The 24,548-nt window shown below is 50.7% G+C and overlaps 2 protein-coding genes across 3 annotated transcripts in view; both read left to right on the forward strand.

Moving 5' to 3' along the window:
* The first annotated feature begins 6,460 nt into the window (after positions 1-6,460).
* EXOSC2 (exosome component 2) lies at positions 6,461-16,060 on the forward strand. Its single transcript, XM_043565475.1, has 9 exons — positions 6,461-6,629; positions 7,916-8,017; positions 9,698-9,743; positions 9,966-10,055; positions 11,351-11,416; positions 11,905-11,973; positions 13,323-13,499; positions 14,367-14,495; positions 15,033-16,060. The coding sequence occupies exons 1-9, from the start codon at positions 6,508-6,510 to the stop codon at positions 15,111-15,113; spliced, it is 882 nt and encodes a 293-aa protein (XP_043421410.1). The 5' UTR covers positions 6,461-6,507; the 3' UTR covers positions 15,114-16,060.
* A 3,598-nt stretch (positions 16,061-19,658) lies between these two features.
* Positions 19,659-24,548, forward strand: part of ABL1 (ABL proto-oncogene 1, non-receptor tyrosine kinase) — a 143,219-nt gene continuing 138,329 nt past the window's right edge. The window contains exon 1 of one of the 2 annotated variants that reach the window (XM_043565473.1): positions 19,659-21,121. In XM_043565473.1, coding sequence (XP_043421408.1) covers positions 20,986-21,121 — 136 coding nt within the window. In that variant the 5' untranslated portion in view covers positions 19,659-20,985. The remainder of the gene's footprint in view (positions 21,122-24,548) is intronic. The other variant, XM_043565472.1, reaches the window with a different exon arrangement.

A 24,548-nucleotide genomic window follows, 5' to 3' on the forward strand; every position in this document is an offset into this window, starting at 1 on the left:
GCATCTGAAGGGGTCGACACATTTGTCCGCAGGAAAAGGAAATATGGAAGGCGCCTAGCAACTGGAGAGGGGGTGGGAAGAAGGGTTGTTTCACTGCTTTTGAAAGTCACCATTGTACCCTCCCCAAGGAAAATTCTGTCACAACCGGGGCGTCAGCTCCTAAAGAGAAGGCCACAATTCAAAGCAACCGGGACCCTCGACGGGGCTGAGCATATTCTTTGTGGTTCCCAGCGCTGACTCTCAGATATTGGTGTCCCACTTTGTTACTTGCCCAAAATCTTTACTCACTTTTTCCCCCCCATTTTGTGAACAAGTTGAAAGAATTCAAACAGCCAGTGTGGGTGGACCCCGATGGCCACCAAGTGCCCTCCCAGTGCCTAGAATTTCCGAAAGCTTTGGGCACCCATTTCCAGACCCTCCCTAAGGAAGACGAAAGGGCAGGAAGGCCATAGTGCAGGGCCAGGCCCTGGTTCTCCTCTCCAGCACCTCCCGGCCAGGAGGACGTGTGCACACTGGGGAGTGTGAGTTCACACCTGTAATCCAGCACGTGCAAGCCAAGGGTCACGCTTCCAAGCCACTGACATCCCACAGGGATACTTCTGTGCATCCTCATAAAGCCATGCGTGTGTACATGGGCACACACACACATACCTGAAGGCACTTGAATTCACCCCTTTTTAAAATGTTTTTATTTACTTTTGAGAGAGAGAGAGAGAACAGCAGAAGGGCAGACAGAGCAGGAGAGAGAGAATTCCAAGCAGATTCCACACTGTCAGCGTGGAGCCCCAATGCGGGGCCCCAACCCATGAACCATGAGATCATGACCTGAGCTGAAATCAAGTCGGACACTCAACCAACTGAGCCACCCAGGTGCCCCTGAATTCACACTTTAAAAAAAAATTTTTTTTTTTTACCGTTTACTTATTTTTGGGAGACAGAGTGCGAATGGGGGAGGTGCAGAGAGAGAGGGAGACGCAGAATCTGAAGCAGGCTCCAGGCTCTGAGCCGTCAGCACAGAGCCCGACGTGGGGCTCGAACCCCATGATCGTGAGATCATGACCTGAGCTGAAGTCAGATGCTTAACCGACTGAGCCACCCAGGCGCCCCTTGAATTCACACTTTTATCTTCAGGCCATCCCCATTTGGAGTTTCGGGTACTCCGAAAGACTCCCATACTCTGGGGGACTGGTCTTGTATCCTGGTAGATGGGGGCATGGGTAGGGATGTACATCCCATCTGGGGTGTCCTCCCCTCGGCTAAATGGGGAAGGTCACCCTTGGTACTCCTCTCCCCCTGTCACCAACCTCGCCTCTCCTTTGAAACCTCACCAGCAAACTTCTGATCCTTCCAGTGGCCCCCGGTATTACCCTCCTCCCGCTGTAGACCCCAGAGGCCTCGTTTCCACGAAAAAAAGCTGAATCCCCTTTCCTGTGGATGCTGATGCAGTTAAACACCCTCCTGACCCATATGCCATGCCTCCCAGAGAGTAATGTTGGCTTCCCAAAGAAGGAGCGTGGGAAGTCAGACCTCAGAGAAGTCAGTGGGGCCCTCGATCAAAAATCGATATCACTCCCTATAGACAATTAATTCCCTTCTGTGAAGTCCCTGCTTCAGATAGATCCCAGGGTCCACAGCCCGGGCTCCGGAACCCACCTGGTGGCAGCAGGCTGTAATTGCAGACTACAGCACATTTGCTACGCCTGCTGCTGACCTTGTACTGAATGAAGCGTGCTGGCATTTGCAGGAGGTGCCTCCGGCCCCTTTCCACAGAGTGCACACCCCGTCCTCCCCGCAAAGCCTGCAAACACAGCCACAGAAATTTCTGGCCTTAGGGATCTAAATGCATTTATTCCGGGAATCCTCCCACGAAGCTGATGTTCTTTTTTTTTTTTTTCCCTCCGTGATGCTCTATTAATATCCATTTGATGCAGGAGAAAACTGAGCTAGAAGAGAAGTCATTTGCCCATGTCACCCAGCCACGACTGGCAGAGTACGTTTCGCCAGGGCGGCTGACCCTAGAAACCATGCTCATGAGGACCAGTAGGCCAACCGCTGCCCAGGCAACCCACGGAGTCGGTCCAAAGGGCTTTCCGCTTATCCCACAGGGATGCAGTGTAGACCAGCACTGTATATGGACCTCGTGTCCTTCAACCTTGCAAAACCCGCTTACTCATTTTATGCTTTTTTGTAGATGCCTTAGGACTACTATTTACACGATCGTGTTGTCTATGAATAAAGACAGTTTTACTTCTTTCTTTGCAATCAAGATGCCCTTTCTGTCTTTTTCTCATCTTGTTGCATGGTTCAGGAACTCCAGGAGTAGAGGGCTCTAGATAGAGGCCACCCAGCCTGGGTTTGAAACCCTGCTCCTCCCGTCACTAGCTGTGTGACCTAGGGCAAGTCAATTAGTGTCTCTGTGTCTCGGTTTCCTCAGATGGGAAAGGGTGTCGTGAGGATCCCGTGGGATGATGCAGGTAAATGAATGAGGCTTGGTCCCCGGCACAGAGTAAGGGCTCCATAAACGGAAGTTGTTGGAGCGCCTGGGTGGCTCAGTCTGTTGGGTCTCCGACTTCGGCTCAGGTCATGATCTCACGGTTTGTGAGTTTGAGCCCCGCGTCGGGCTCTGTGCTGTCGGCCTGGAGCCCGCTTCAGGTCCTCTGTCCCTTTCTCTCTCTCTCAAAAATAAATATTAAAAAATTAATAAAAAAAATAAACGGAAGCTGTTGTTAATACAGGGATGCCTTTGCTGGGTGAGAAGGGTTGTGGCTCCTTTGGGCATCCTGCAGAGGGCATCTACTCCTACCCTTTGCTGTGTCCTTTGTCCTTGGATATCTTGAAACAGGAACAGCTGTCCCGAAGTGTCAGCTGCCTTCCCGCCTCAGAGTCGGCTTGCTGGGATGCGTGTCTGCGGAAAGTGGCGAGAGTTATGGATGGTGGACAGTCAGCACCCCTTCTGACTGCTTCCTGCAGCGTGGCTGCCTTGGGGAAGTCACGCTTCTTGCACGTGGGCTCAGGGCTTCAAAGACAAGGGCTCCAAGAGAACCCTTGGCAGCTGCAGGGTCTATTCCGACCCATCCGCAGAGTGACACAGAGGCACTGACGACATATGCTGTCAGTCTGAGCAGTCTCAAGCCTGCCCAGATACAAGGGGGCAGAAGAAGCATCGAAAAATTCGTGGACGAGCTTAGCGCCACGGAGGGGCGCCAGGGTGGCCAAGTCAGTTAGGCTTCCGACCCTTAGTTTCAGCTCAGGTCATGCTGTCTCTCGGCTTCGTGAGTTCGAGCCCCGCGACGGGTTCTGCGGAGGCTGCTTGGGATTCTCTCCCTCTCTCTCTGTCCCCCCGCCCCCACTCGTGCTGTCTCTCTCTCCCTCCCTCTCAAAATAAATTAATAAATTAAAAAAAAAAAAAAAGGAAGCCGCTGCAGACATTGAGGCTGTTTCTGACATTTTCAGGAGAAGTGATACTTCGATGGGCATCCTCGTGCAGAAATCTTTGTGCGCATCTCTGACCAGAAAGTTTCTGCGGTTGCTTTTCCCGTTGCAATAGAACACAGGGTGAAGCCCCGGGGGTGGCCAGTGGGCTCCAGGCCAGAGTCCCTGCTGCCTCTGCTGTCACATTCTTCAAGATGTCCTTGTTGGTGACTTCACTTTCACTTCACCTGGGCCCTCCGCGCAACGGGCACAAGTGTCCAACGCTTCTTTTCTGGGCTCAAATCCCAGCCCCGCTCCGCCCTGAACTCCCGGCTGAGCGCCTCGATGGCTGGGGCAGCCACGCAGCTGGCTCCGTAGCCCCTGCCACGCACTGCGGTGCTGGCAACAGCCAGTGCTTGTTTATTCGCTTCCGCACCAAATATTTAATGCATGCTATTCCAGGGGCGCGCGGGATTGGTTTTGATCCGGCACAGCAAGACACACAAACAAGGAAGCGACTGTCACCAAGGAAGAAGCTTGCTATTCTCACAATTCCCCGGAACCCGGAGGCAGGGCACAGTCCACAGGGGTGGATCAGGAGGCAGAGGAAGCAAGGAGAAGGTGTGGGAAGGAGCCTTTACTACAGTTTCCAGGGAAAGGGATGGGTGTGGCAGGACAGGCAGGCTTAGGGGGGGGCTGGTTTGAATATTTTCAGCGGGCTCTGGGGACATAGAGCCTGTCCCTACTTGTCTGGTACCTGATCCTGGGGTATAGGGCAGGTGGGTAGTGACCCAGAGTGAGCCCTGGAAAGGAGGTGATTGAGAGGTTGGGCTCCGGATTGGTCGGTTTACGTTTAAAAGGCACACCCTTGGGGCACTATCTCTAGGCCACGGCTAACCTTGGGAGGGGCCTCAGTTCCGAGCACTGATACACAGTGAACAAAACCTCAAGTCCTTGGTTCTGGTTCTGGGAGTACTCACATTCTAGGGGAGGAAGTCTGCAGTAAACAAACGAGGATATGCAGTGACCGGAAATGAGACAAGCATCGAGTGATAAAAAGGCGACAGAGCATTATTCCAGATAAGGTGGTCAGGGAAGACTTCTCTGAGGAGGTGATATTTGAACTGAGGTCTGAATGAGGAGAAGCAGCCAGTCACACAAAGACTGAAGGGAAGAGAATTCCACGCAGAGAGCACCCAAAGCATACCGGGCTCGGCAGGGCCACCAGTGTGGTGGGTGTGGAACTCAGATGAGACCAGCACGTCTGGCCTCAGTGGAGTGAGTAAGGAAGCGGGATGGGAGGAGGGCGGGGGGGGGGGGGGGATCAGAGACAGGGCCCCGGGGAAGATGAGTTTGGATTTTATTCTTGATGTAAAGGGAAGCTGCCAGAAGTATTCTGAGCAGGCAAGTGGGTTAACCTGACGTGTTGTTTCTTTTCTTTTAAAATTAAAAAAATATATTTATTTATTTTTGAGAGAGAGAGAGACAGAGTGTGAGGCGCAGCGAGAGAGAGAGAGCATCCAAAGCAGGCTCCAGGCTCTGAGCTGTCAGCACAGAGCCCAACGCGGGGCTCGAACCCAGGAACCGTGAGATCATGACCTGAGCTGAAGTCGGACGCTTAACCGACAGAACCACCTGGGCGCCCCTAACCCGGTGCGCTTTTAAAAGCTCGCTCTGGCTGAATGTGTGAGCCCAATGTGACAACAGGAGGGACTGAGGTTACGACTGTCCTTTCTGGCCTGAAAGTGGACGCTGTCGAGAGCACCCTGCTCTTGGCCTAGGGGCACTCCCAGGTCCAGCTCCCTAGCTGAGCTACCCCGGTTCAAAGGACACCACTGCCCTCTTATGGCTGAGGCCAGGTTCAACAGATGGACCCTTCTCCCACTACTGTAGCTCTACTCCTCTGCCAGACAGAAGGGCGCGTGTGTGGCCTGCCCGCTTGGCAGATGACTCACCGAGCCCTGGAATGTATATCCTTGACCACCTTGCAGGATTGGCTTTCTTGACAGATGTAGTTGTGAGCTTTGCTCAGAAAGAAATGTCTTTTTGGAGATTTATCAAACAACTGGTCTGAGGGTTCTTCAGGAGACAATGGATCTGATTTACCGAACGCAGTGTGCGAGGCTGGTGCAAGTTATTTCATTTAATCCCCTTTAGGGTCCCTGTGCATAAAGCATCATCAGCTCCAATTCCCTGAGGCTGTGGATGCTATAAACCATGTAGGGCAGGGGAGAGGGAGAGGGTGGTGGGAGGCAGGGAGAAGGGAGGAGGGAAACACTCCTAGGAAACCAGATGCCGAGATAAAGCCACATATACATCCCTCTGTCCACCACTGGATCCTTAGAACAGCTCCTGGCACACAGAGAGGGCTCAATTTGTTGTGTGAGAAAATATAAGCCAAGATCTTTATATTATGTACTTGCCCTCCCTGCAAAATATATCTGCCTTGCAAGGTTTGGATATTTTTCTTAGGCGGTTTTCCTTTTAAGTCAGAGTAACCCAGCTCACTCAAAAGAAGTCAAGAAAGAACAGAACTGGCATCTGGAGCACCGTTTGTGTGTAGATGCGGATGGTTGGTGTTGAACCAGCACCCACGAGGAGGCGGTAACGTAGAATACCGGGCTACGAGGAACAGTATGAAAAGGGCCTCGTTTTTCTGTCCAGCTAGTGTTTTCTGGAGGTCCCAACTCCCCATCCTACTAAGCTCTCTCATACCAAAGAATCAAGAATCACATTTTAGCAACTTAGAGTTGGAAGGAAACTCACAGGCCCATTTCTCAATTATCTACCTGGTAAACAATAAACGGGATGATGATTATGAGAGATTTTTGGTAAATCAAACGCCATCCAACCTGAGCTTTTAGAGTTCCACAGGTGAAGCCCTGCCAATAGTAAAAATGGAAACTCGGCTCCCTCATTCCCTTCATTTAGCCTAATGGTTGCCAATAGTCAACATGGCCACCAGGCTGTGCGTTCCCATTGGCGGCTCCTCCGAGGCCCGCCCCGCCCCGCCCCTCCAAGCGACCGCAAGGAATCGCGGAGCCGGACGTCGCGGTTCCCGGCCGGACTGCGCTTGCGCCATTCTTTGGCGCCAAGATGGCGATGGAGATGAGGCTTCCCGTCGCTCGCAAGCCCCTTAGCGAGAGCTTGGACCGCGATACTAAGAAACACCTGGTGGTTCCGGGGGACACGATCACCACGGACACGGGATTCATGCGGTACGTGGGGATTTGGGGACTCGGGGCCCCACAGGGCGGCTGCTGGGCTCTCTGCACGTGGCCTCTGTTCCCTTGCACCTAAGTACCCGCCTGACGCAGGGCACATCTGAGCATCGCAGTCCCCTTGTTTCTGAGTCCTTGGGCTCGGAAATAGTCCCCATCTGCGTTTGCCTCAGCCCTTGGAGGCTCTTCTGTCCTGAGCTCTGGTATCAAGGACTCTTGGGTGCTCTGCCTGAGACCCTGATCTCTGAGACTTCCTCTTCTTCTTCGTTGGAGACCTGCAACCCTGGGGGTGGGGGTTAGGAGCAGAGACCTCTTTCCAGTTTTCAGATTGAGGGGACTGTGGGCATTTCTGACTTGGTCTCCTCTTCTCTCAGCGACATCGCTTAGCCAGGTGCTCGGTTTTGGAATCAGCAGTTGTTTGGGCTCAGGGCATAGAAATATATTGTGCCGCACGCACCCAAATATACATTTCGAATCCGAGGGCAGTACAATATGTGTAGTTAAGAGAGCAGGCTCTTGACCCAGACAGTTGAGGTTCCAGCCCTGCGCCATCACATATTATTGGTTGTATTCTCTCTCCATCGTCAGATTTCTCATCTGTAAAATGGTGATAATAACAGTAACTGTTTGATAGGGAAGCGAGGATTAGATGAGGCGATAATTAAGAAAAGAAGCAAAACTCACCATTCTGTCACCATCAGAGATAAACACCAGTGGTGTGTAGGACTTTTTGGAGAGGAGGGGAGTACAGCATTTATAGCATTGCGCTTTAACCCTTTAGTTTGAGGCTATTGGAACCTAGGGAATCTGAAGTGTCAGTCCTTCCTTCCTGAATTCAGCATATATTTGAATTACGTGTGGTTGGGGTACAACTGTGATCAGAGTGGAAACTTCTGTCCTAGTGGAATTTATCTCTCAACAGAGACAGATAATAAGCAATGAGCCCAACGAATGAGTTGGTATGTTTGGCGATAACTGCAGTGGGGGAAATGAAAAGTTGAGCAGCATCAGTGGAATGTGGTTGGAGATATGGTGGGGGTGGTGGCAGCATGGTGGGGGGACTACTTTAAATGGGATAGTCAAGGTGGGCCTAATGGAGAAAGTGTCATTTGAGTAGACAGGAGTAAGACGAAGGAGATGTCCGTGAAGCTCTCTAAAGAAGGAGTGTTGTGGGCAGAGAGAGAAGCCAGGCTTTACAGTGGGAGGATCCTGTTAGGAATACCCTTGTTCTTGGAAGGAGAGGTCATCTCAAGTGTACTCTTTGTATCCTACTCTTGTAACAGGGGCCATGGAACTTACATGGGGGAAGAGAAGCTCATTGCATCTGTGGCTGGCTCCGTGGAGAGGGTAAACAAGTTGATCTGTGTGAAAGCCTTGAAAACCAGGTGAGAACAAAAGGTGTGTATTCTCTTGTGTCATTCCCCTCATTCCCGCCCGCCTTAGGTCTGCGGTTCAGTAGGTCTGCGATTTTGAACACGACGGTGGAAAGGGGTATAGATGACTACAGGTGAGTGGGGGCTTCAAAGGTTTCCCCACATTACTTGACCTCTCCAAACCTCGGTCGCCTCCTCTGCAAATGAGGATAATAGCATGACCTACCTTGTAGGATTTTCATTGGAATTCATTCAAATAGGACATGTAAAGTACTTAGTGCAGGGTGCACTACCTAGAAGGGTTCCATAAAGGTTAGCTCCCGAAAGGAAGCCAGTAGGGTTGGAACAGAGCGAGCAAGGGAGAGCGTAGGGGCAGACGAGGTGGGCAGACAGCCTGCTTTGTAGCCACAGTAAGCATTTTATCTTCCACTCTATGTATAATCTGGGAAGCCCCTGGAAGGGGTGGAGCAGAAGAGGGGCCTGGTCTGACTTCTCTTGACTCTGGAGGAGTGTTGAGAGGGGGTCAGGGGCAGGCTTAGAGAGACACATTAATGGACTGTTTTCATCATCTGAAGCGATGGCGGCTTGGACTAAGATGGCGGTAGGAGTGAGGAGTAGTGGTTGATTCTGCATAGGTTTTGTGTCCTGAGTTTGTTTTTTTCATCCCGTAACAGTGTTGGGTTTTGTATTCTTTGGGATTTGCCATATGTAGGACCATGTCTGTGAACAGAGATAGTGTCACTTCTTTTCCAATTGGGATGCCTTTTATTTCCGTGTATATTTTGAAGGTAGAGCCAGTAGGATCAGCTGCTGGACTTGTCCCAGAGCATGAGAGGGAGAGGGAGAGGGAGAGGGAGAGGGAGAGAGAGAGAGAGAGAGAGAGAGAGAGAGAGAAATCAAGGGATCTTCCAAGGACTCCCAAGCTTTTTGACTTGAGCAACTGTAGGGATGGCGTTGCCATTTACTGAGACTGTGATCACTGGGAGGGGACCAGTTTCTGACGGGAGCTGGGGAGGGGGCCGTTGGAAAGCTTTGCTTTTAGGTTGGTGACATGTGGAAATGCCTCTAAGTCACGTAAATAGAGATGCTGCGTAGCCAGCAGTTGAGTAGAGTCTGGAATTCGGGACGGAATAGTCATTGGTTGTATTTCAAGCCATTCGGTTGGATGAGCTCACCAAGAGGTGAATGTGGGTTAAGAGAGAAGAGGTCCACAGCCGGAGCCTTCAGCATGGAACACCTCATCATTAGAATTGGGATAGGGAACTAACACAGGGGCCAGAGGTGAGCACCTTGTGGGTGAAGGAGACAGTGTAGACTGGTAGGGGTGGGGTCCTATCTCAGTCTCCTCCTCCTTTGCTGATGCAGAAGCCATCTGTGTTCCAGAGCCCAGCAGGAAATATTCCATGCTTATCGGTGGCATGTAATTAACAAAGTAGGGGTTATGGGCTTAATGAACTATTTGGAATAAATGGTTTGTCTAAGAATAAGTAACGAAGACTTTATACATGTAGGAATGTTTGAAGTTATCAGTTCCGGGAAAATAAATTTAAAAAGCATAGTTATATGAATTTACCATATTTCAATGTGGTATGTAATTAAGGCCCTCATCCTGTTTAACCGAAATCACGAATGATGCTTGGTCTGGTGATGAGGTCTTTTTACTGATGGACGACCTTTTGTTTTATCTTTCAGATATAATGGTGAAGTAGGAGACATTGTAGTGGGGAGAATCACAGAGGTAAAGTCGATACCAGATGGTTTTTTACAAAATAAAAGCAAGCTGGTGACTGAATGGCTGGGATAGTCATTCCCTATGTAGTGATGCCAGTGGGCATTAATTGCATTGGACTCTTTGTGCCCTTTGAGGTAAACAGTTGGCTTGTTGTAGTAGGGATTATTGGTTGCTTATGATATGAGCTCTTGCCCCTGAAGTCTGTCCAACTGTGAAATTTCTCTGCAGGTTCAACAGAAGAGGTGGAAGGTAGAGACCAACTCTAGGCTGGATTCAGTCTTGCTTCTCTCCTCTATGAACCTTCCTGGAGGAGAGCTGGTAAGGGTCTCCAGGCCGGTACTGTAGTTTGCTAGCAAGAATGCTGGGGTCTGTTCCTCCACTAGAGAACTTTGCTTTTAGTGAGGTTGCCTCTTTTAGTCTTGTTTGCTGTCTAGATTACACGTACACTTTTTTTTTTTTTTTTACAGTTACAAGATTAAAAAAAATTTTTTTTTAATGTTTGTTTATTTTTGAGAGAGAGAGAGAGAGAGAGGGCACGAGCCAGGGAGGGGCCGAGAGGCAGAGAGACACAGAATCCGAAGCAGGCTTCAGGCTCCAAGCTGTCAGCACAGAGCCCGATGGGGGGCTTGAACTCATGAGCCAGGAGGAGAGAATGACCTGAGCCGATGCCGGACGCTTAACTGACTGAACCACCCACGCGCCCCACACATAGGCTTTTTACTTGGCCCAGGCCTCCCCAAATAAGCAGCAGTTGGTATGTGGTAGGATCTGGAACAGCCATGGGGAGCGATCCCAAAAGAGAAGCTCTCAGATGCTTGCTGCCCATTTTCCTTTCCTGGGTGGATCAGCTTTGCACAGTGAATGTGTGCCTTGGAAAGTTGTGCTTAGATTAGCTTTTTGTGAATTGAATGGCATTTGGTTATTCCAGGCATCTGCAGTACCTGAGGGGCAGCCTTTTGTAAAATGCCACGGTTTGCCTTTCTCTTCAGTCCAGCATGTATTGCAAAGAGGCTCACTGTGCTAGTTTCTCCGGAGAACGTAAGATAAAGGAGGCATGGCCGAGTTCCTGAAAGAGTGTACAGATGAGTAGGGGAAACGAAATAAGTGATCTAAATATCCGGCAGTCGGAAGGATAAACAGGCGTGCGCTCGTACAAAAGGAATGCACGCTCATCGGAAAGCGGGGCGCTGGAGTTGATCTTTGAAGGATGGATAGAATTTCACAGGGAATCTGAGCTAATGGGAAACGTGTGAGTAAAGATAAGTCAGGCAGGAGGTAGTCTGGGCCTACTGGAGCATGGAGGGCCGCCACGGAAGGTGAGTGTGGAAAAGTGGGCTGGGCACGATTGGGAGCGTTTTCAGTAGCGCGGAAGGACTTGGGATATTATCCAGAGGAGGGCGGGAGAGGGGAAGAGGAGCCGTGGGAAGGTCCGTGAGACAGGAAGTAGTGGCGATCGCTCTGGTTTTCCTTGAGTGACACTGGTTACCTACTCTAGTGTTTGAATACTGTGGTTCCAGAGATCTCACGAGGAAGTGAAAGAGAAAGTAGGTGGAGAGAGATCTTTCTGCAGGATCTGTCTGACTTAAGCAATGTCATCTCTTTGTGTATTTCAGAGGAGAAGATCTGCGGAAGATGAGCTGGCCATGAGAGGTTTCTTGCAGGAAGGGGACCTTATCAGTGTATCCTGCACCTTGCATGACAGCATCTTTATGTTTCACATGGAACTGGGAAATGGGGCTTAAATTTTATGTCTCCACCAGGAGAAACATGTCCTGGCGGGGATCTGAATCCTAGCTCAAGGCCAGGGGCTCCGCTGCAGTCTTTCTCCACCTCCTTAACCCAACCGGACTCTCTGGCTCTTATTCAGACCTGCTGCCTCAAGTCCTTTCTGTGGGTTTTGTAACTTGCGGTGGCCCGTGCCTTAAGCTAGACTCCACTTTTCATGGCCACGTTAGCTTTGATCCAGGGAGTAGAAAAGGTGTTGTTCGTGTCAAGATATTCACGAGAACCAAGGAGGAGAGAGATTAGGTCCCATTGATGTCCTCTGGGTCTGTCTAAGGCTGCGAGTGGGACTGTTGGGGATGGGAGGGAAGGAGGAGAGGAAGGATCAGGGACACAGGGAAGGCAGGTGACGTGAAAGTGTGTGTTCCTTTATCACCCTGGCCAGGCGGAAGTCCAGGCAGTGTTCTCTGATGGAGCGGTGTCTCTGCACACAAGGAGTCTGAAATACGGAAAAGTAAGTTGGACTCTTGCTGTTCCTGTGTGCTAGCTGAGACTTCAAATCCTTTTCTGAATCCCCAAGGCTCTGGATTTCGGCCCTGAAGAACCCCAGAAGTTAAGCGTTACAGGCTGGCATCCCACACACTGGCTGGTTTGTGGGTCAGTAGTGTAACGGACGACAGCTTTTACTTCTCCTGCTACTGAGGCGATGTTGCGGCAGGAGAGCTCTTGTGACCGTGGGCCCGGAGGCCCTGCTGTGTCTGTTCCCTCCTGGGGGAACTGCCGCTTTACGCAGGGGCCAGGGGTAGAGGCTGTCCTGGGAGCGAGGGGAGGTGGTGCATTGAAACCCGATGGCCTTGGCTCCAGACAAATGTCCAGTCAATAAAATGGGTATCATTCATTATTAGGAAGGGCTGGTTTGCCACTTGAGCCTCTAAATGAAATGTCACTGCTTTTCTCGTAGGTGTTGTATGAGGTTACGTTACTGAGGCTGTTATTTTTTTTAACGATAGCATAGTTTCTTTATTTTTTATTTTATTAATATTTATTTTTGAGAGAGAGAGGTAACAGAGCATGAGCGAGGGAGGGGTAGAGATTGAGGGAGACACAGAATCCAAAGCAGGCTCCAGGCTCTGAGCTGCCAGCCCAGAGCCGGACACGGGGCTCAAACCCACCGACTGCAAGATCATGACGCGAGGCCGAGTTGGTCGCTCAACCGACTGAGCCACCCAGGCGCCCCGACAGCATACTTTCTAAAACAAATTACGACTCGCTAGTCTCTTGGCTTCATCTGGGTGAACCTTTTCATTTCCTGAGCGGAACAGAAGACTGTTCCCTGGTGGAGCGGCCACGGTCAGCCACGCTCACAGCCTTGAAGTGGGTAGAGTTGCCGCACCGCGTGTGCCGACCTTCACGGGACTGGGTCCTGCAGACCCTCCCTCAGCGGGATGGGGGCTTGGAGCGGTCCTGCCAGGACCCGCGGTGGATTTGCACCCCGCCCTCGGCCAGTCCTCTTGCCCGCCCGGCGGCACGCATCTCACGGGCAAGGTAGGTGGTTGGGGTCGAGGTGGAACGGGACAGTGCGCCTTGGCCCGAAACAGGCACGGGCTCGCGTCCTCGTTAGCTCCGGCTGCTCTGACTGCTGGCGCGGCGACCCTGGGATGACGGGAAGGTGGGAGGAGAGTATGGAAAGCCCCCTTCTCTCCGGGAATGTTTCCGGTGTGTGTGCGTCCGGTGACCGTGACTGAGGCTGCTGATAGGAGCGGCCCTGCTTCTGCCGTAGCGAGGACGCGCGTCCTGTGGTCCGCTCTTCCCGCACTGCGCGGGTGACCCTGCTATGACTTCGCGTGTGCGGTGTTCCTCCAGCTAGGTCAGGGGGTTCTGGTCCAGGTGTCCCCCTCCCTGGTGAAGCGGCAGAAGACTCACTTCCATGACCTGCCGTGTGGCGCGTCGGTGATTCTGGGCACCAATGGCTTCATCTGGATCTACCCGACGCCCGGCCACAAAGAAGAGGATGCAGGGGGCCTCACTGCAAACCTGGAGGTGAGGAAACGCTGCTGCTGCTGCCCTCGTGGCGGAGCGGTGCTCAGTCTTCGCTGTGCTTCTGGGACAGGCGGGCTGGCTGTTTCTAAACCATATGGTTGCTGTCATCCGCGTTAGTGTGGGTCTCCGTCGAGATGTCTTCATGAACACTGTTGCCTTCTCTTTCTCTTTTTATTTATTTAAAAAGAAAAATGTTAAAAAACTACTTAACTTTTGAGAGAGAGAGAGCACAAACAGGGGAGGGGCAGAGAGGGGGGCACAGAATCCGAAGCAGGTTCCGGGCTCTGAGCTGTCAGCGCAGAGCCCAAGGCAGGGCTCGAACCCACGAACCGTGAGATCATGACCTGAGCTGAAGTCAGACACTTAACCAACGGAGCCACCCAGTCACCCCTTTTCTTTTTATTTTTTTAAGTTTGTTTATCTTGAGCCAGAGAGAGAGGGAGGGAGGGAGGAAGGGAGGGAGAGGGAGAGAACCAGTGGGGAAGGCCAGAGAGAAAAAGGGACAGAAAATCCGGAGCGGGCTCTGACAGCAGAGACCCCAACGTGGGGCTTGAACTCACAAACCGCGAGATTATGACTTGAGTCAAAGTTGACGCTTAACGGACTGAGCCACCCAGGCGCCCCATGCGTTCTCTTTTTCTCAAGAGATGGAATGGAACTGGTTTGATCTTTGTCGCCAGAGGTAGCAAGTTACAGGGTAACAGCAACTGAAGGGTCATCTGTCTTCGTCTCCCTCGGAGCTAGCCGTTTGGTTGGTTGGGAGTCCCAGAGTTGATACTGTTTAAATCAGAAGTGATTTCTGTGACTTGCTGGGACTGTCCTCTTACTGTCGTTCTGATTCTGTTTTCCCTTTGCGTCCGCTGGTAGCCTGTGTCCCTCGCTGACCGAGAGGTGATCTCCCGGCTTCGGAACTGCATCGTCTCGCTGGTCACTCAGAGAATGATGTTGTACGATACCAGTATCCTGTATTGCTATGAGGCGTCCCTTCCGCATCAGGTACTCCGCCCGGGCCTTCCCTTTTCCCCATCGGTCTGTGAGTCGGCGTCGCGTGTCTGTCGTCTGCTCCCGTGTCTCCTCAGTGATAGCAAGCACGTCTCCCAGATACCTTTACCGTGTCCGTCGGTACGAACCCGATCTGGCGGACGGCCCTCCCGGGTGGCCGGTAGATGTTTCCCCAAGATGCTTGTAACGTCCTCAACGTCTAGTGTCAGTCCGAGGATTTGGGGGTGCGGGGTGGGGGCCCCTGGGGGACTAGTGTATGACATCAGCTGTCAGGACTTCGTCTTGCCCATCCCAAATTGTAGCTTGTTAGTGAATGCCGGGAGAATGTCTCTGCTCCTGTCACTGTATACCATGGATTCTTGATGACTTGTTAAGCTGGTTGTAGCAGATCCTGTCTCGCAGTACTTAGCCTCTGACAGATGAAAGGAGTACAGAGGGTTTATGGTAGCCATGCTTGGTTTCTGCGTTTGGATTGGCTTATGGCTGCTTATGGTTGATTTCTTTTCTGAGCAAATACCTTCTCTTCTTTAGATCAAAGACATCTTAAAGCCAGAAATAATGGAGGAAGTAGTGATGGAAACGCGCCAGAGGCTTTTAGAACAGGAGGGATGAAGAGAGGCCTCTGAAGGACAGGACTGCGTGTACCTGAGTGGAGCAGTTCTTGAAACCGAAGAAGCTGATTTGTGGTCCCCAAGTGTGGCTCAGCGGAGAACCGTGAAACTCATTCCTTGACCCACACTGGGCCGCCTCCGGCCCAAAGGGCTGCTCTCTCTTGTTCTAAGGCAAAGCCTGGGGAATGTACTGCCAGTCCCTTAGGTTGCCTGCAGAGTCCGGCACTAGGGGTGGTTTCGAGCCTTTAAAAGCACGTGGTGTTCCAGCCAAGTGGCCTCCCATCCTGGAATAAAACGGAGAATCTTTTGTCTTCTACTCACCATCAGTTCACAAGGCACAAAGCCCCCATGAAACTGCCCCTATAAACAACACAGCCTCCCTGACCCCCAGATTGTCCGTTTTGGCCTCTATTTCCACCTCTGCAGCACAAGTACGACATTGAAGAATATAGTTAGTGACGTCAACCCGGCAGTCGAATAGAAGAATAAAGTTAACCAAGCAGCCTTTTGCTTGGCTGGAATGTTATTTCCCATTGCATGATGCTTCTGGTGATAGATGCGAGTACATCTCTAGCAGGCTGCCTTAATCTGTCCTGCCTTTAGGGTGATTTGTAAGAAGTTGAATTATCGATAATGGAATGAATGCCCTGGGTGCTGTGAGGAACATGGAAACAAATGCAGGTGGGAAAAGAAAAGCTGTCTTCATCCTGTAGCTGAAGTAGTGATGCATTAACTTTGGCATAATTCAGGGCGAAAAACGAGGCTGGAATTCTCACTGAGGAATGCTAGAATTCCCACGCATCGGTTTTCCTAATGACTATCTAAAGAGGGTACTTTGATTCAGGTTTGGGGAAACTTTTTTTTTAAAAGCCCTCTCTTTATAAAGTGCTATTTTATTTCACATATGTAGTGAACTATTTTTATATATTTATAAATGTGTTAACATCACTTTCTGGTCTCGTGTCCTGTGTAACGAGAGCTGAGTCCAGTTGAAGGAGGGTTTAGCAGATACAGATTCTGACAGAGGCCTTCAATACTCTATTTGGGCCGCCTAGGAAAATGTAAACCCAGGACAGTTTCAGCGGTAGTGACTGAACACTGCCTTTGACGGTTATGAACTATAGCTCAGCTCTTGAGTAACAGTATGTTTCTTGTCCTTGTAACGTGACTCAGGGGTGTCATTTTACCTCTTTTTTGGCTTTCCAGAGTGTATCATCTGTTCGAGGAGTTTGCAGACAACTGAATGTTCCATAGGCTGTGTTGTAACTTTAGTTTTGCTCACTTGGCATCTTGTTCAGAACACATGCCAGGCTGGATGCCTCTTTGTGGAAGGGAGGGGGTGGGGGAAGCCGAAGTCCCTGGTTTGGTTTTGAGTTTGGGCGGGGATCGTTTGTAAGCTCTTTGAAAGTTTGGTCTCCCTTGGTCTCTCCCAGCCTGCCAGCCTATGCTGTACTTCGGTATATACAGAATGGCAATTATCTGCCAGATGGGAATAGGGTGAAGGTCTGAAAGCACCTTTTCGGGCTGATCTACCGTCCGTGGCCCACTAGAGGGCGCCCTTGTTGAGTGTTAATTCCACTGCGTGTTTTTAAGAAAATGGAATAAGCTGAAATTTTTACACTGGTACTTAGTTCCTGTAGCAACTCACGGGTTGATTTTGCTTTATAAAAGTGAGGACAAAATTAGACTGAACTGAATTACTTTTAATGAAGAATATTTGAACCTGAAGGGATTTATTCAGTGTTTGGCAACATTGGTTTCTGACTATCAGGCATTTGCTGGGCTCTGGATTTTAGTTTTAAGTCCTCAAAAGTATCATTCTACAATGTTCTACAGGGAGAAAAGAGCATAGTGCGTCTCTAGAAAATATTGTAGTCTAGGCTTGGGGTTCACCACCAGAAGGTGGGTCGGTGGAAAATGGAGATTGGATACGCATTTAGATCAGGTGCAGGTGGCCTCCACACTGACCCCTGCAGCATAATCTCACCCTGTGGAAGACCAAACAAGATCTCTTGACAGCCAGCAGATGTGATCCTCACTTAACCAGTGAAGAAAGTAGTTCAGAGAAAATGGCTTGATTAAGCTCAGGAGGAACTATGGATCAGGAATAGGCTGAAGCTTTAGAGGGAAAGCAGCCTTTTAGAGAATGGGTTGGACTGGGGCACCTGGGTGGCTCAGGTCATGATGCCAGGGTTGTGGGAAGGAGCCCCGCATGGGGCCTGCTTACTCCCGCTCCCCCTGCCCCTCTCTCTGCTCGCAGGCATGCTCTCTCTCAAATGAAAGAAAAAGAATAATAATCTAGAGAGTGGCTTGGACTGTTCGTGAAAGAATGTAGGTCCAGAAACTTTATTTCCAGCCCTGAGACCAATCCCTTGAGCTACCATTTTGCTCACTGCCTGTCCCTCCCTCTAGGTATGCTCCTCTGGACACAGATGAGTGTCCCCCTGCCCCCCATTGCATGCCAGCAACTAGAGCAGTGCTTGGCACACAGGGGACTCAAATGCTTGTTGAATGAATTAGTTCAAGAGACGCGTATTAGAAAATTTTAGGGGTGCTTGGGTGGCTCATTTTGTTAGGCATCAGACTCTTATTTCAGCTCAGGTCATGATCCCATGGTTCATGAGTTTGAGCCCCGTGTGGGGCTCTGCGCTGACGGCTCAGAGCCTGGAGCCTGCTTGGGATTCTGTGGCTCCCTCTCTCTCTCTCTCTGCCCCTCCCCCACTCACACTCTGTCTCTCTCTCTCTCTCTCTCTCTCAAAACTAAATAAACCTTAAAAAAAAGAATTTGATCCAGTCGCTCAGTTTTAAGCTGAACTGGAGAATGATGATGCACAGGATGCGATTAAAGCATGAATAGGAAGAAAGCAAAATTGCTAAAAATAAAGAGGAGGGTGCTGATCAGGGTAAGATCGTAGGTAAATAAAGGAGAACAAGGGTGCTGAATGTTTGAAGAATGATACTATGAGTCAGGACTAAGTGTCAACCAGATTATTTTGTGAGAGCAAAGCTAAACCTACTAACATCAATTAATACATTTCAGTTCCAACTTTGGGTACAAGTTTTCATATGCTCACATTCGGTACCTCTACACGACTATTCTCGATGCCACTGTTAAGTCACTACCATTTCCCCATCCAGCAGAAATATTTCTAAAATCCGTAACTCAATATACTACTAACTGGACGTACAACATCCATAATGTAGCTTCTTCCCTAATGCCAGCAACTTCTGAAAAGTCAATTGTCTAACATTTGGTCAAGTTATTTGATACTGAATGGTACAGTGGAAAGATCATGGGCTTTGCAGCAAGATTCATCCGGGCTCAAATGGTGACATTGTCACATGCTAACTAGGCAAGTGACCTTGAGTAAGTCACGTCTCTGAATCTTTTTCCTCAAGTGCATAATGGGGAATAATACTACATGCTTCACTGGACTACAGTGAGGATTAAATTAGATAATGTGGTTTGTGAAAAGCATTACGATATAGAGTAGGCACTAGAATGAGTGGATCTCCTTATAAATGGGCACATATCCCATATATGGGGACACAGAGGGTGAAGACTAAGGGACCTGGTGGGTGCTTTTCAGGTGCAGGAGATGGGTTATGACAAGTGTGGGTTTGGTGTGTTTGGGTCATTGTCTCTGTGGGCCTGCTAGCCCAACAATCAGTATTTTCTCAGCTAACAGGGTGTTCTCATGCAAATACATGTATGTACACAAAATGAGGTCGTTTCATCTTAAAGGCTCTTTCTAGCTCAGACAGCTACGATTACGCCTGGTTTAGCCTCTGAGAGGTGCTTAACAAGCTGTTCCTTTGAGGAGGGAGCCTCTGGATACCCAAAGAAAATTCGTTCGCAATAGGTCGGATGCTCTTCAGTCATTTATATTTCGCCAGTTCTAATATTTATACTTCTTGTGGAAAAGGTGAGAATTTGGGGAGGGAGGGTAAGGCACTAAATACCTTGGTTTCCAGGAGCGGGCCAAATTTCCCTCTTCCCTAAAGAGGTTTAAGGAAGTAATCCAACTCCGGTTCTGAGATAATCCAATCCGCAGTTTTCCCCTTGCTTTGGCTCCTCGCCGGTCCTACTACCCGCGCAGGAGAGACATTGGCCAGCCCAACGCGAGGCAGGCGAGAGTCCACCGGCTCCCTGGAGGGCGGGACCGAAGCTCAGGAGCCGGGAGCAGAGGGCAAGAAGTCTCGGGGGCGCGCGGACAGGAGCGGGCGCCTCGGGACTACGACCCCCGGCATGCCCTGCGGCCTGCGCCGACTGGGGTTGGCCGGGAACTCTAGCCTACTGCCCTCACCGGCCAATGGGACGCAGGAGAGAGACCTGACCCGGATTTTCAGGGACCAATGGCGGTACAGAGGAGGCGGGGCTTCCTTGCCGCTCACCTTGCGCTCGGAAAAACCACATTTAAAAGGTCGTGTGGGGCCGAATTCTGGTGGGTCGGGAGACCAGAGGCGAAGGGCGCGGCGGCGTCCCCGAGAGCGGCGCCGGGAAGGCCCGGGTCCCCGCGAGGCGCGCGCCGGACGTCGGCGGGGGCGGGGTCAGGGGCGGGGCCTGGCCTCGTTGTGGAGCGGCTCCTAATCCATCATGGCGGCCGCGGGGGTCGGTGTCCGTCCCTGAGCAGCGCCGGAGCCGGAGCCGGTCCCCGGGTCCTGCGGCTGAGGAGCTCCTCGGTTGTCCACGGCTCCCACCTGCGGGGGGAGGCTGGGTCCCGCGGCGGAGTTCCGGGGATGTGACTGCCTGGCGGCGGCGGCTGTAACAACGTCCGGAGCCGGGGGAGGGGGTGTCTCGGGCAGAGACCCCTGGGCTCGGGGCAGCTGAGGCGGCCGGGCCTCCTCCCCCCTCCGCCCGCCTCCCGCCTTCGGGGCCGCGAGCGTGCTCTGTCCCGTACAGCCCTGCCCTGGCTCTGGGGCACTGGGGGTGGTCTCTGTTTCCCCCCAGACCTGGGACACCCCGTTTCCTGAGGCGTGGAGGAGCGACGCCCCGGAGTAAGCCGCCCGTGCCCCGCCCCGGCAGCCCCCCTTTACCCCCGAGCCGCCCCTCGCGCCCACTCCCGGCCCCGAGTTTGGCCTCGGAGCCCCCCCCCCGCCCCCCATTCATATCCCCTCCCTGCTGTCAAGTGGCCTCCCCTTCCCCCCTCCCCCCCCCCAGGTTGGTCCCGGGAGCCTCCAATGCCTTGACCTCTTCCAATGTCACCTACGGTCCCTTTAGTCTCAGCCCAAACAGAAACTTTAATGCAGAGGAAAAGCCTGGACTGGTTTCACAGGCCTTTTAAAAAGCGGACTTAAAAGTTGCTGGCAATGCATTCCTTGTCATCCGAGGCGAGGGCAAGCCCTCGCTGAAGTCTGGGTGACCCGTGTCGTTTTCCGGAGCGCAGGGTAGAGCAGCAGGAGCGGCACAGCTAGTTTGGCAGGAAATCTGTCGGAAGATGAAGAAACCGAGATAGGAGGTAGGGTGGGCAACTTCCCCAGGAAAAGTTCTGGAGAAGCATCCAGAGGTGATCACCATTTCCTTTATGTGCGGGAATCGAGAGATGACTTTAGTGTTACTGACCCTTTTACAGCATCCCTGTGAATATTTGTTTTTCTTCTTGGAGAGAAAGAAACTTACTCAGCCCGTGAAAGGCACTCAAACTCAAGGAACTGTGGGGTCGCCCCGCAGTTGCAGGACTTGGAGTTGATGGACCGCGGGCATAATCGGAACTGCTGTTCGCATGTGTTCACTTGTGTTTGACCTCAACGTACTGACTTGCGGCGATTCGGTGACTGTGAAATCCCACGTATGTACTGTTTCCTTCTAAGCCCGCTGACCATTCTGGAGGATCTCGAACCCTCTTCTGGAAAGGGGTGCCTATCATTACTTTATGGGGCAGCAGCCTGGAAAAGTTCTTGGGGACCAGAGGAGGCCAAGCTTGCCTGCCCTGCACTTTATCAAAGGAGCAGGGAAGAAGGAGTCATCGAGGCACGGGGGTCCGCACTGCAATGTCTTTGTGGAACACGGTGAGTGCTTTTCAAGCTTTCGGATCCTGTTTTTGCCTGGTGTGTTCAGCCTAGGAATGCGTAAGGCACTTTTGAACCACAGCGCTTGTGTCCGTTCCTTCCAGCTGTACTTGAGACTCGCGTTGCTGTCGTGTTCTCTTAGTTTGTGGAGGGACTGTCGTCGTAGCAGAAGAAGTTACTTGGGGACTCTGTGTGGCTTTACCCAGAATCTCTCCGAGTCGTTTATTTCTCGCCTGATTCCCCTTCTCACTCACTGTTGACCTTAGATAAGCCATTTTACTCTTCCAGTTTGCCGAGGAGAGTGCACTTAAGCCGTTTCTCGGATCAGAGTCCACGATCCTGCTCCGACCTAAGGCATGGGCTCTCCCCGAAGATCCTTCACCGCTTTGGCCATGGAGGGGCTTTTATCGTATCCTCAGAGTGGCCCGTGCTCCCCAAAAGGTTAAGAACCACAGATCCTGGTGGACGCTAATATCCTTGACCTTTTCAGTCCCGAGTAGGACTTGAAAATGCCCCCTTTGGAGCTGCGTGGGAAAAGTGGAGTGGGGAAGCAGTGTCCTTTGCGGATCGAGGAAACCCAGCTGCTTCTAGTTGCTTTGCCTTACCCAGGAGTGATCGTTTCCCCGGCGGTGGGGCTTGTAGCCTCCCCTGCCTCCCTGTTTCGGATGACATTTGGGGCCAGAAAGGGTGCCTTCGACGTTTGCGTGAACGTAGTTGGCATTTGATTGCAGACTGTCTGTATTCCACTGCACCTTTCCAGTAATTCCGTGTGAAGTTTTAAAGCGAAGGGTCGGCTTAGACTCCTGCCTGCTACAGGGGCCGGCCGTGAACCACTTAATTAGGGCCCTGGCCGTAGTGCTGTAGCCTGACGTTTTTCCAACCGTGAGCTTCATATAGGAATTTCGACCCCACCCGCTCTATTAGCGAATGTTAGAAGAGCGCACGCGGCATCTACTTTGAAATTCAGCCTCAGATGCCTTTTAACGGTGGGTGACCACGGTCAACAGAGGTCTCTGTGCCTTGCACTTGCATGTGACCGTTGAGGTTTTACTTTCTGACAGAAAAATATTTGCCTCATCTGTATAATTTGGGCGCTCGAATTGTGTTTTTCCTTGAAATATTAGTTACATTTTAGTGCTGGTTTTAGACTGGGAGATATGGAAGTTTGTTACATTCTGGTGCTTCCCCAATTCAGGATTTGTAAAGTGAAATTATTTACATTCAAAAATTTTTTTTCTAACGTTACTTGTTTTTGAGAGAGACAGAGAGAGAGAGAGAGAGAGACAGAGCGTGAGCAGGGGAGGGGCAGAGAGAGAGAAGGAGACACGGAATCGGAAGTAGGCTCCACGCTCTGAGCCCGTCAGCACGGAGCCCGACGCGGGGCTCGAACCCACAAACTGCGAGATCATGACTTGAGCCGAAGTCGGACACTCAACCGACTGAGCCACCCAGGCGCCCCTGAGTTATTTATTTACGTTTTTAACTAGTGACAATCATGCAGCCTTGGATAGTGAAAATTGGTACAGGCTTTTTGGAGAGCTTTGGTCACACTTAGCAGAATTTAGTGTGTATATACCAATAACCCAGGAATCTCACTTCTAGGAAGCTATTCTAGTACGGAACAGTATGATCCCCTTGGGTGTCCCTGATACCCTTTCCGAGAGGGTCGAGAGGTTAAAACAGTGTTCATATTACTACAATTCTCAGATGCTGTTTGCACTAATGGTGCCGAAGTCATGCAGGCTCCTTAGCGTGAATCAAGGCTGCGGCACCTAACTATCCTAGGAGCCATCGTACCGTTCGTGCCTTGCACTCGCGATGAGTACGATACAATGAAATAATTTGGTTTTCACCTGAATGTTCTCGATGCAGTCGTAGAACAGGTTACATTTATTAACTGTTGCCGCTCGTGGAGATGGTTTTTCCCGTAGTCTGTGGGATGAAATGAGAAGGTGCACGTGAACGTCTCTGCTGTGCACTGAGGTATGATGGTCCTCTCTCCAGGAGAAGCAGATGGGCAGTTCTTCGAGCTGCGTGCTGAACTAGCTGCGTTTTTCACCGACTGCCATGTTTACTCCATTTTACTGCCACCGACAAACAACGGTTAGTCAGTCTGGAAAAAAAAAAAAAAAAAAAAAGGATAAAGGAGTCTTTCAAGAAAACAACTGGCCGTGTATGTTGCCAGTGATAAAACTTCAGCTTTCCAATGAAAATTAGGATTTTGGAAAACTTGTATCTGCTACTGTGGTGTAGAGATCGGCGGTGATATTCACAGGTGCGGTGCTTTGATAGCTTATAATGAAATGTATTATTCAGCAAATCTACATAATTCAGTGAACCCATTTTTTCTAAGTGATCACTATGTGGGATCCTAAAATCACACACAGGTAAAAAATCCATCCAGGGTGCAAGGTGGGCCAATGGATTTTAATGTTACAAAAGTTCCCTGATACAGTTTTAGGTTCTACATCACAACTAACCTTTAAGAAACTACCACTTAATGGCGTTTTGGTGTAGCTTCTAAGAAGAATAAATACAGTGATCTAAAAAGGCTACTTTTTTGGTGGCCAACATTTATTTTCCAGTAATAAAAATGTTTTTTTTTATTAAAAAAAAATTTTTTTTTTCAACGTTTATTTATTTTTGGGACAGAGAGAGACAGAGCATGAACGGGCGAGGGGCAGAGAGAGAGGGAGACACAGAATCGGAAACAGGCTCCAGGCTCTGAGCCATCAGCCCAGAGCCCGACGCGGGGCTCCAACTCACGGACCGCGAGATCGTGACCTGGCTGAAGTCGGACGCTTAACCGACTGCGCCACCCAGGCGCCCCTAAAAATGTTTTTAAATGAATAAATTTTAGAATTTCAGTTTAAATTTCTTTAAAAAAATTTTTTTTTAAATGTTTATTTATTTTTGAGACAGAGAGAGACAGAGCATGAACGGGGGAGGGTCAGAGAGAGGGAGACACAGAATTGGAAGCAGGCTCCAGGCTCCGAGCTGTCAGCACAGAGCCCGACGCGGGGCTCGAAGTCACAGACTGTGAGATCATGACCTGAGCCGAAGTCGGATGCTTAACCGCCTGAGCCACCCAGGCGCCCCTCAGTTTAAATTTCTAATGTGGTAAACTGTGGTGAGATAATCTATATAAACAAAAGCTTGTTGGGGTCCTGAGTAATTTTCAAGAGTGTGAAAAGGTCCTGAGATAAGAAAGTTTGAGAACTGCGGCTCTAGAAGTTTTCTCACGAGGGCACATAAGGCTGTGTATTGCAGGTGCACCATGAAATACTACCCTTGAAAGGCATCTGTGTAGTGCTGAGAGGTAAAAAGCAATCTGGAGATGAGTCAGCATGGTATGGGAATTGGGATTTAGGTGGCATCGGAGAAAAACTTGGACTTCTTACTTTGCCTTTGTGATTTCTTTCTGTGA

The sequence above is a fragment of the Prionailurus bengalensis genome, chromosome D4 (genome assembly GCF_016509475.1).
Source record: "Prionailurus bengalensis isolate Pbe53 chromosome D4, Fcat_Pben_1.1_paternal_pri, whole genome shotgun sequence".
Classification (NCBI taxonomy): domain Eukaryota; kingdom Metazoa; phylum Chordata; class Mammalia; order Carnivora; family Felidae; genus Prionailurus; species Prionailurus bengalensis.

Coding starts and splice junctions, on each gene's coding strand:
- EXOSC2 (XM_043565475.1), top strand. CDS start 6,508: ATGGCGATGGAGATGAGGCTTCCCGTCGCTCGCAAGCCCCTTAGCGAG. Junction 6,630..7,915: donor ACGGACACGGGATTCATGCG/GTACGTGGGGAT, acceptor CTCTTGTAACAG/GGGCCATGGAACTTACATGG. Junction 11,974..13,322: donor GGAGTCTGAAATACGGAAAA/GTAAGTTGGACT, acceptor GTGTTCCTCCAG/CTAGGTCAGGGGGTTCTGGT.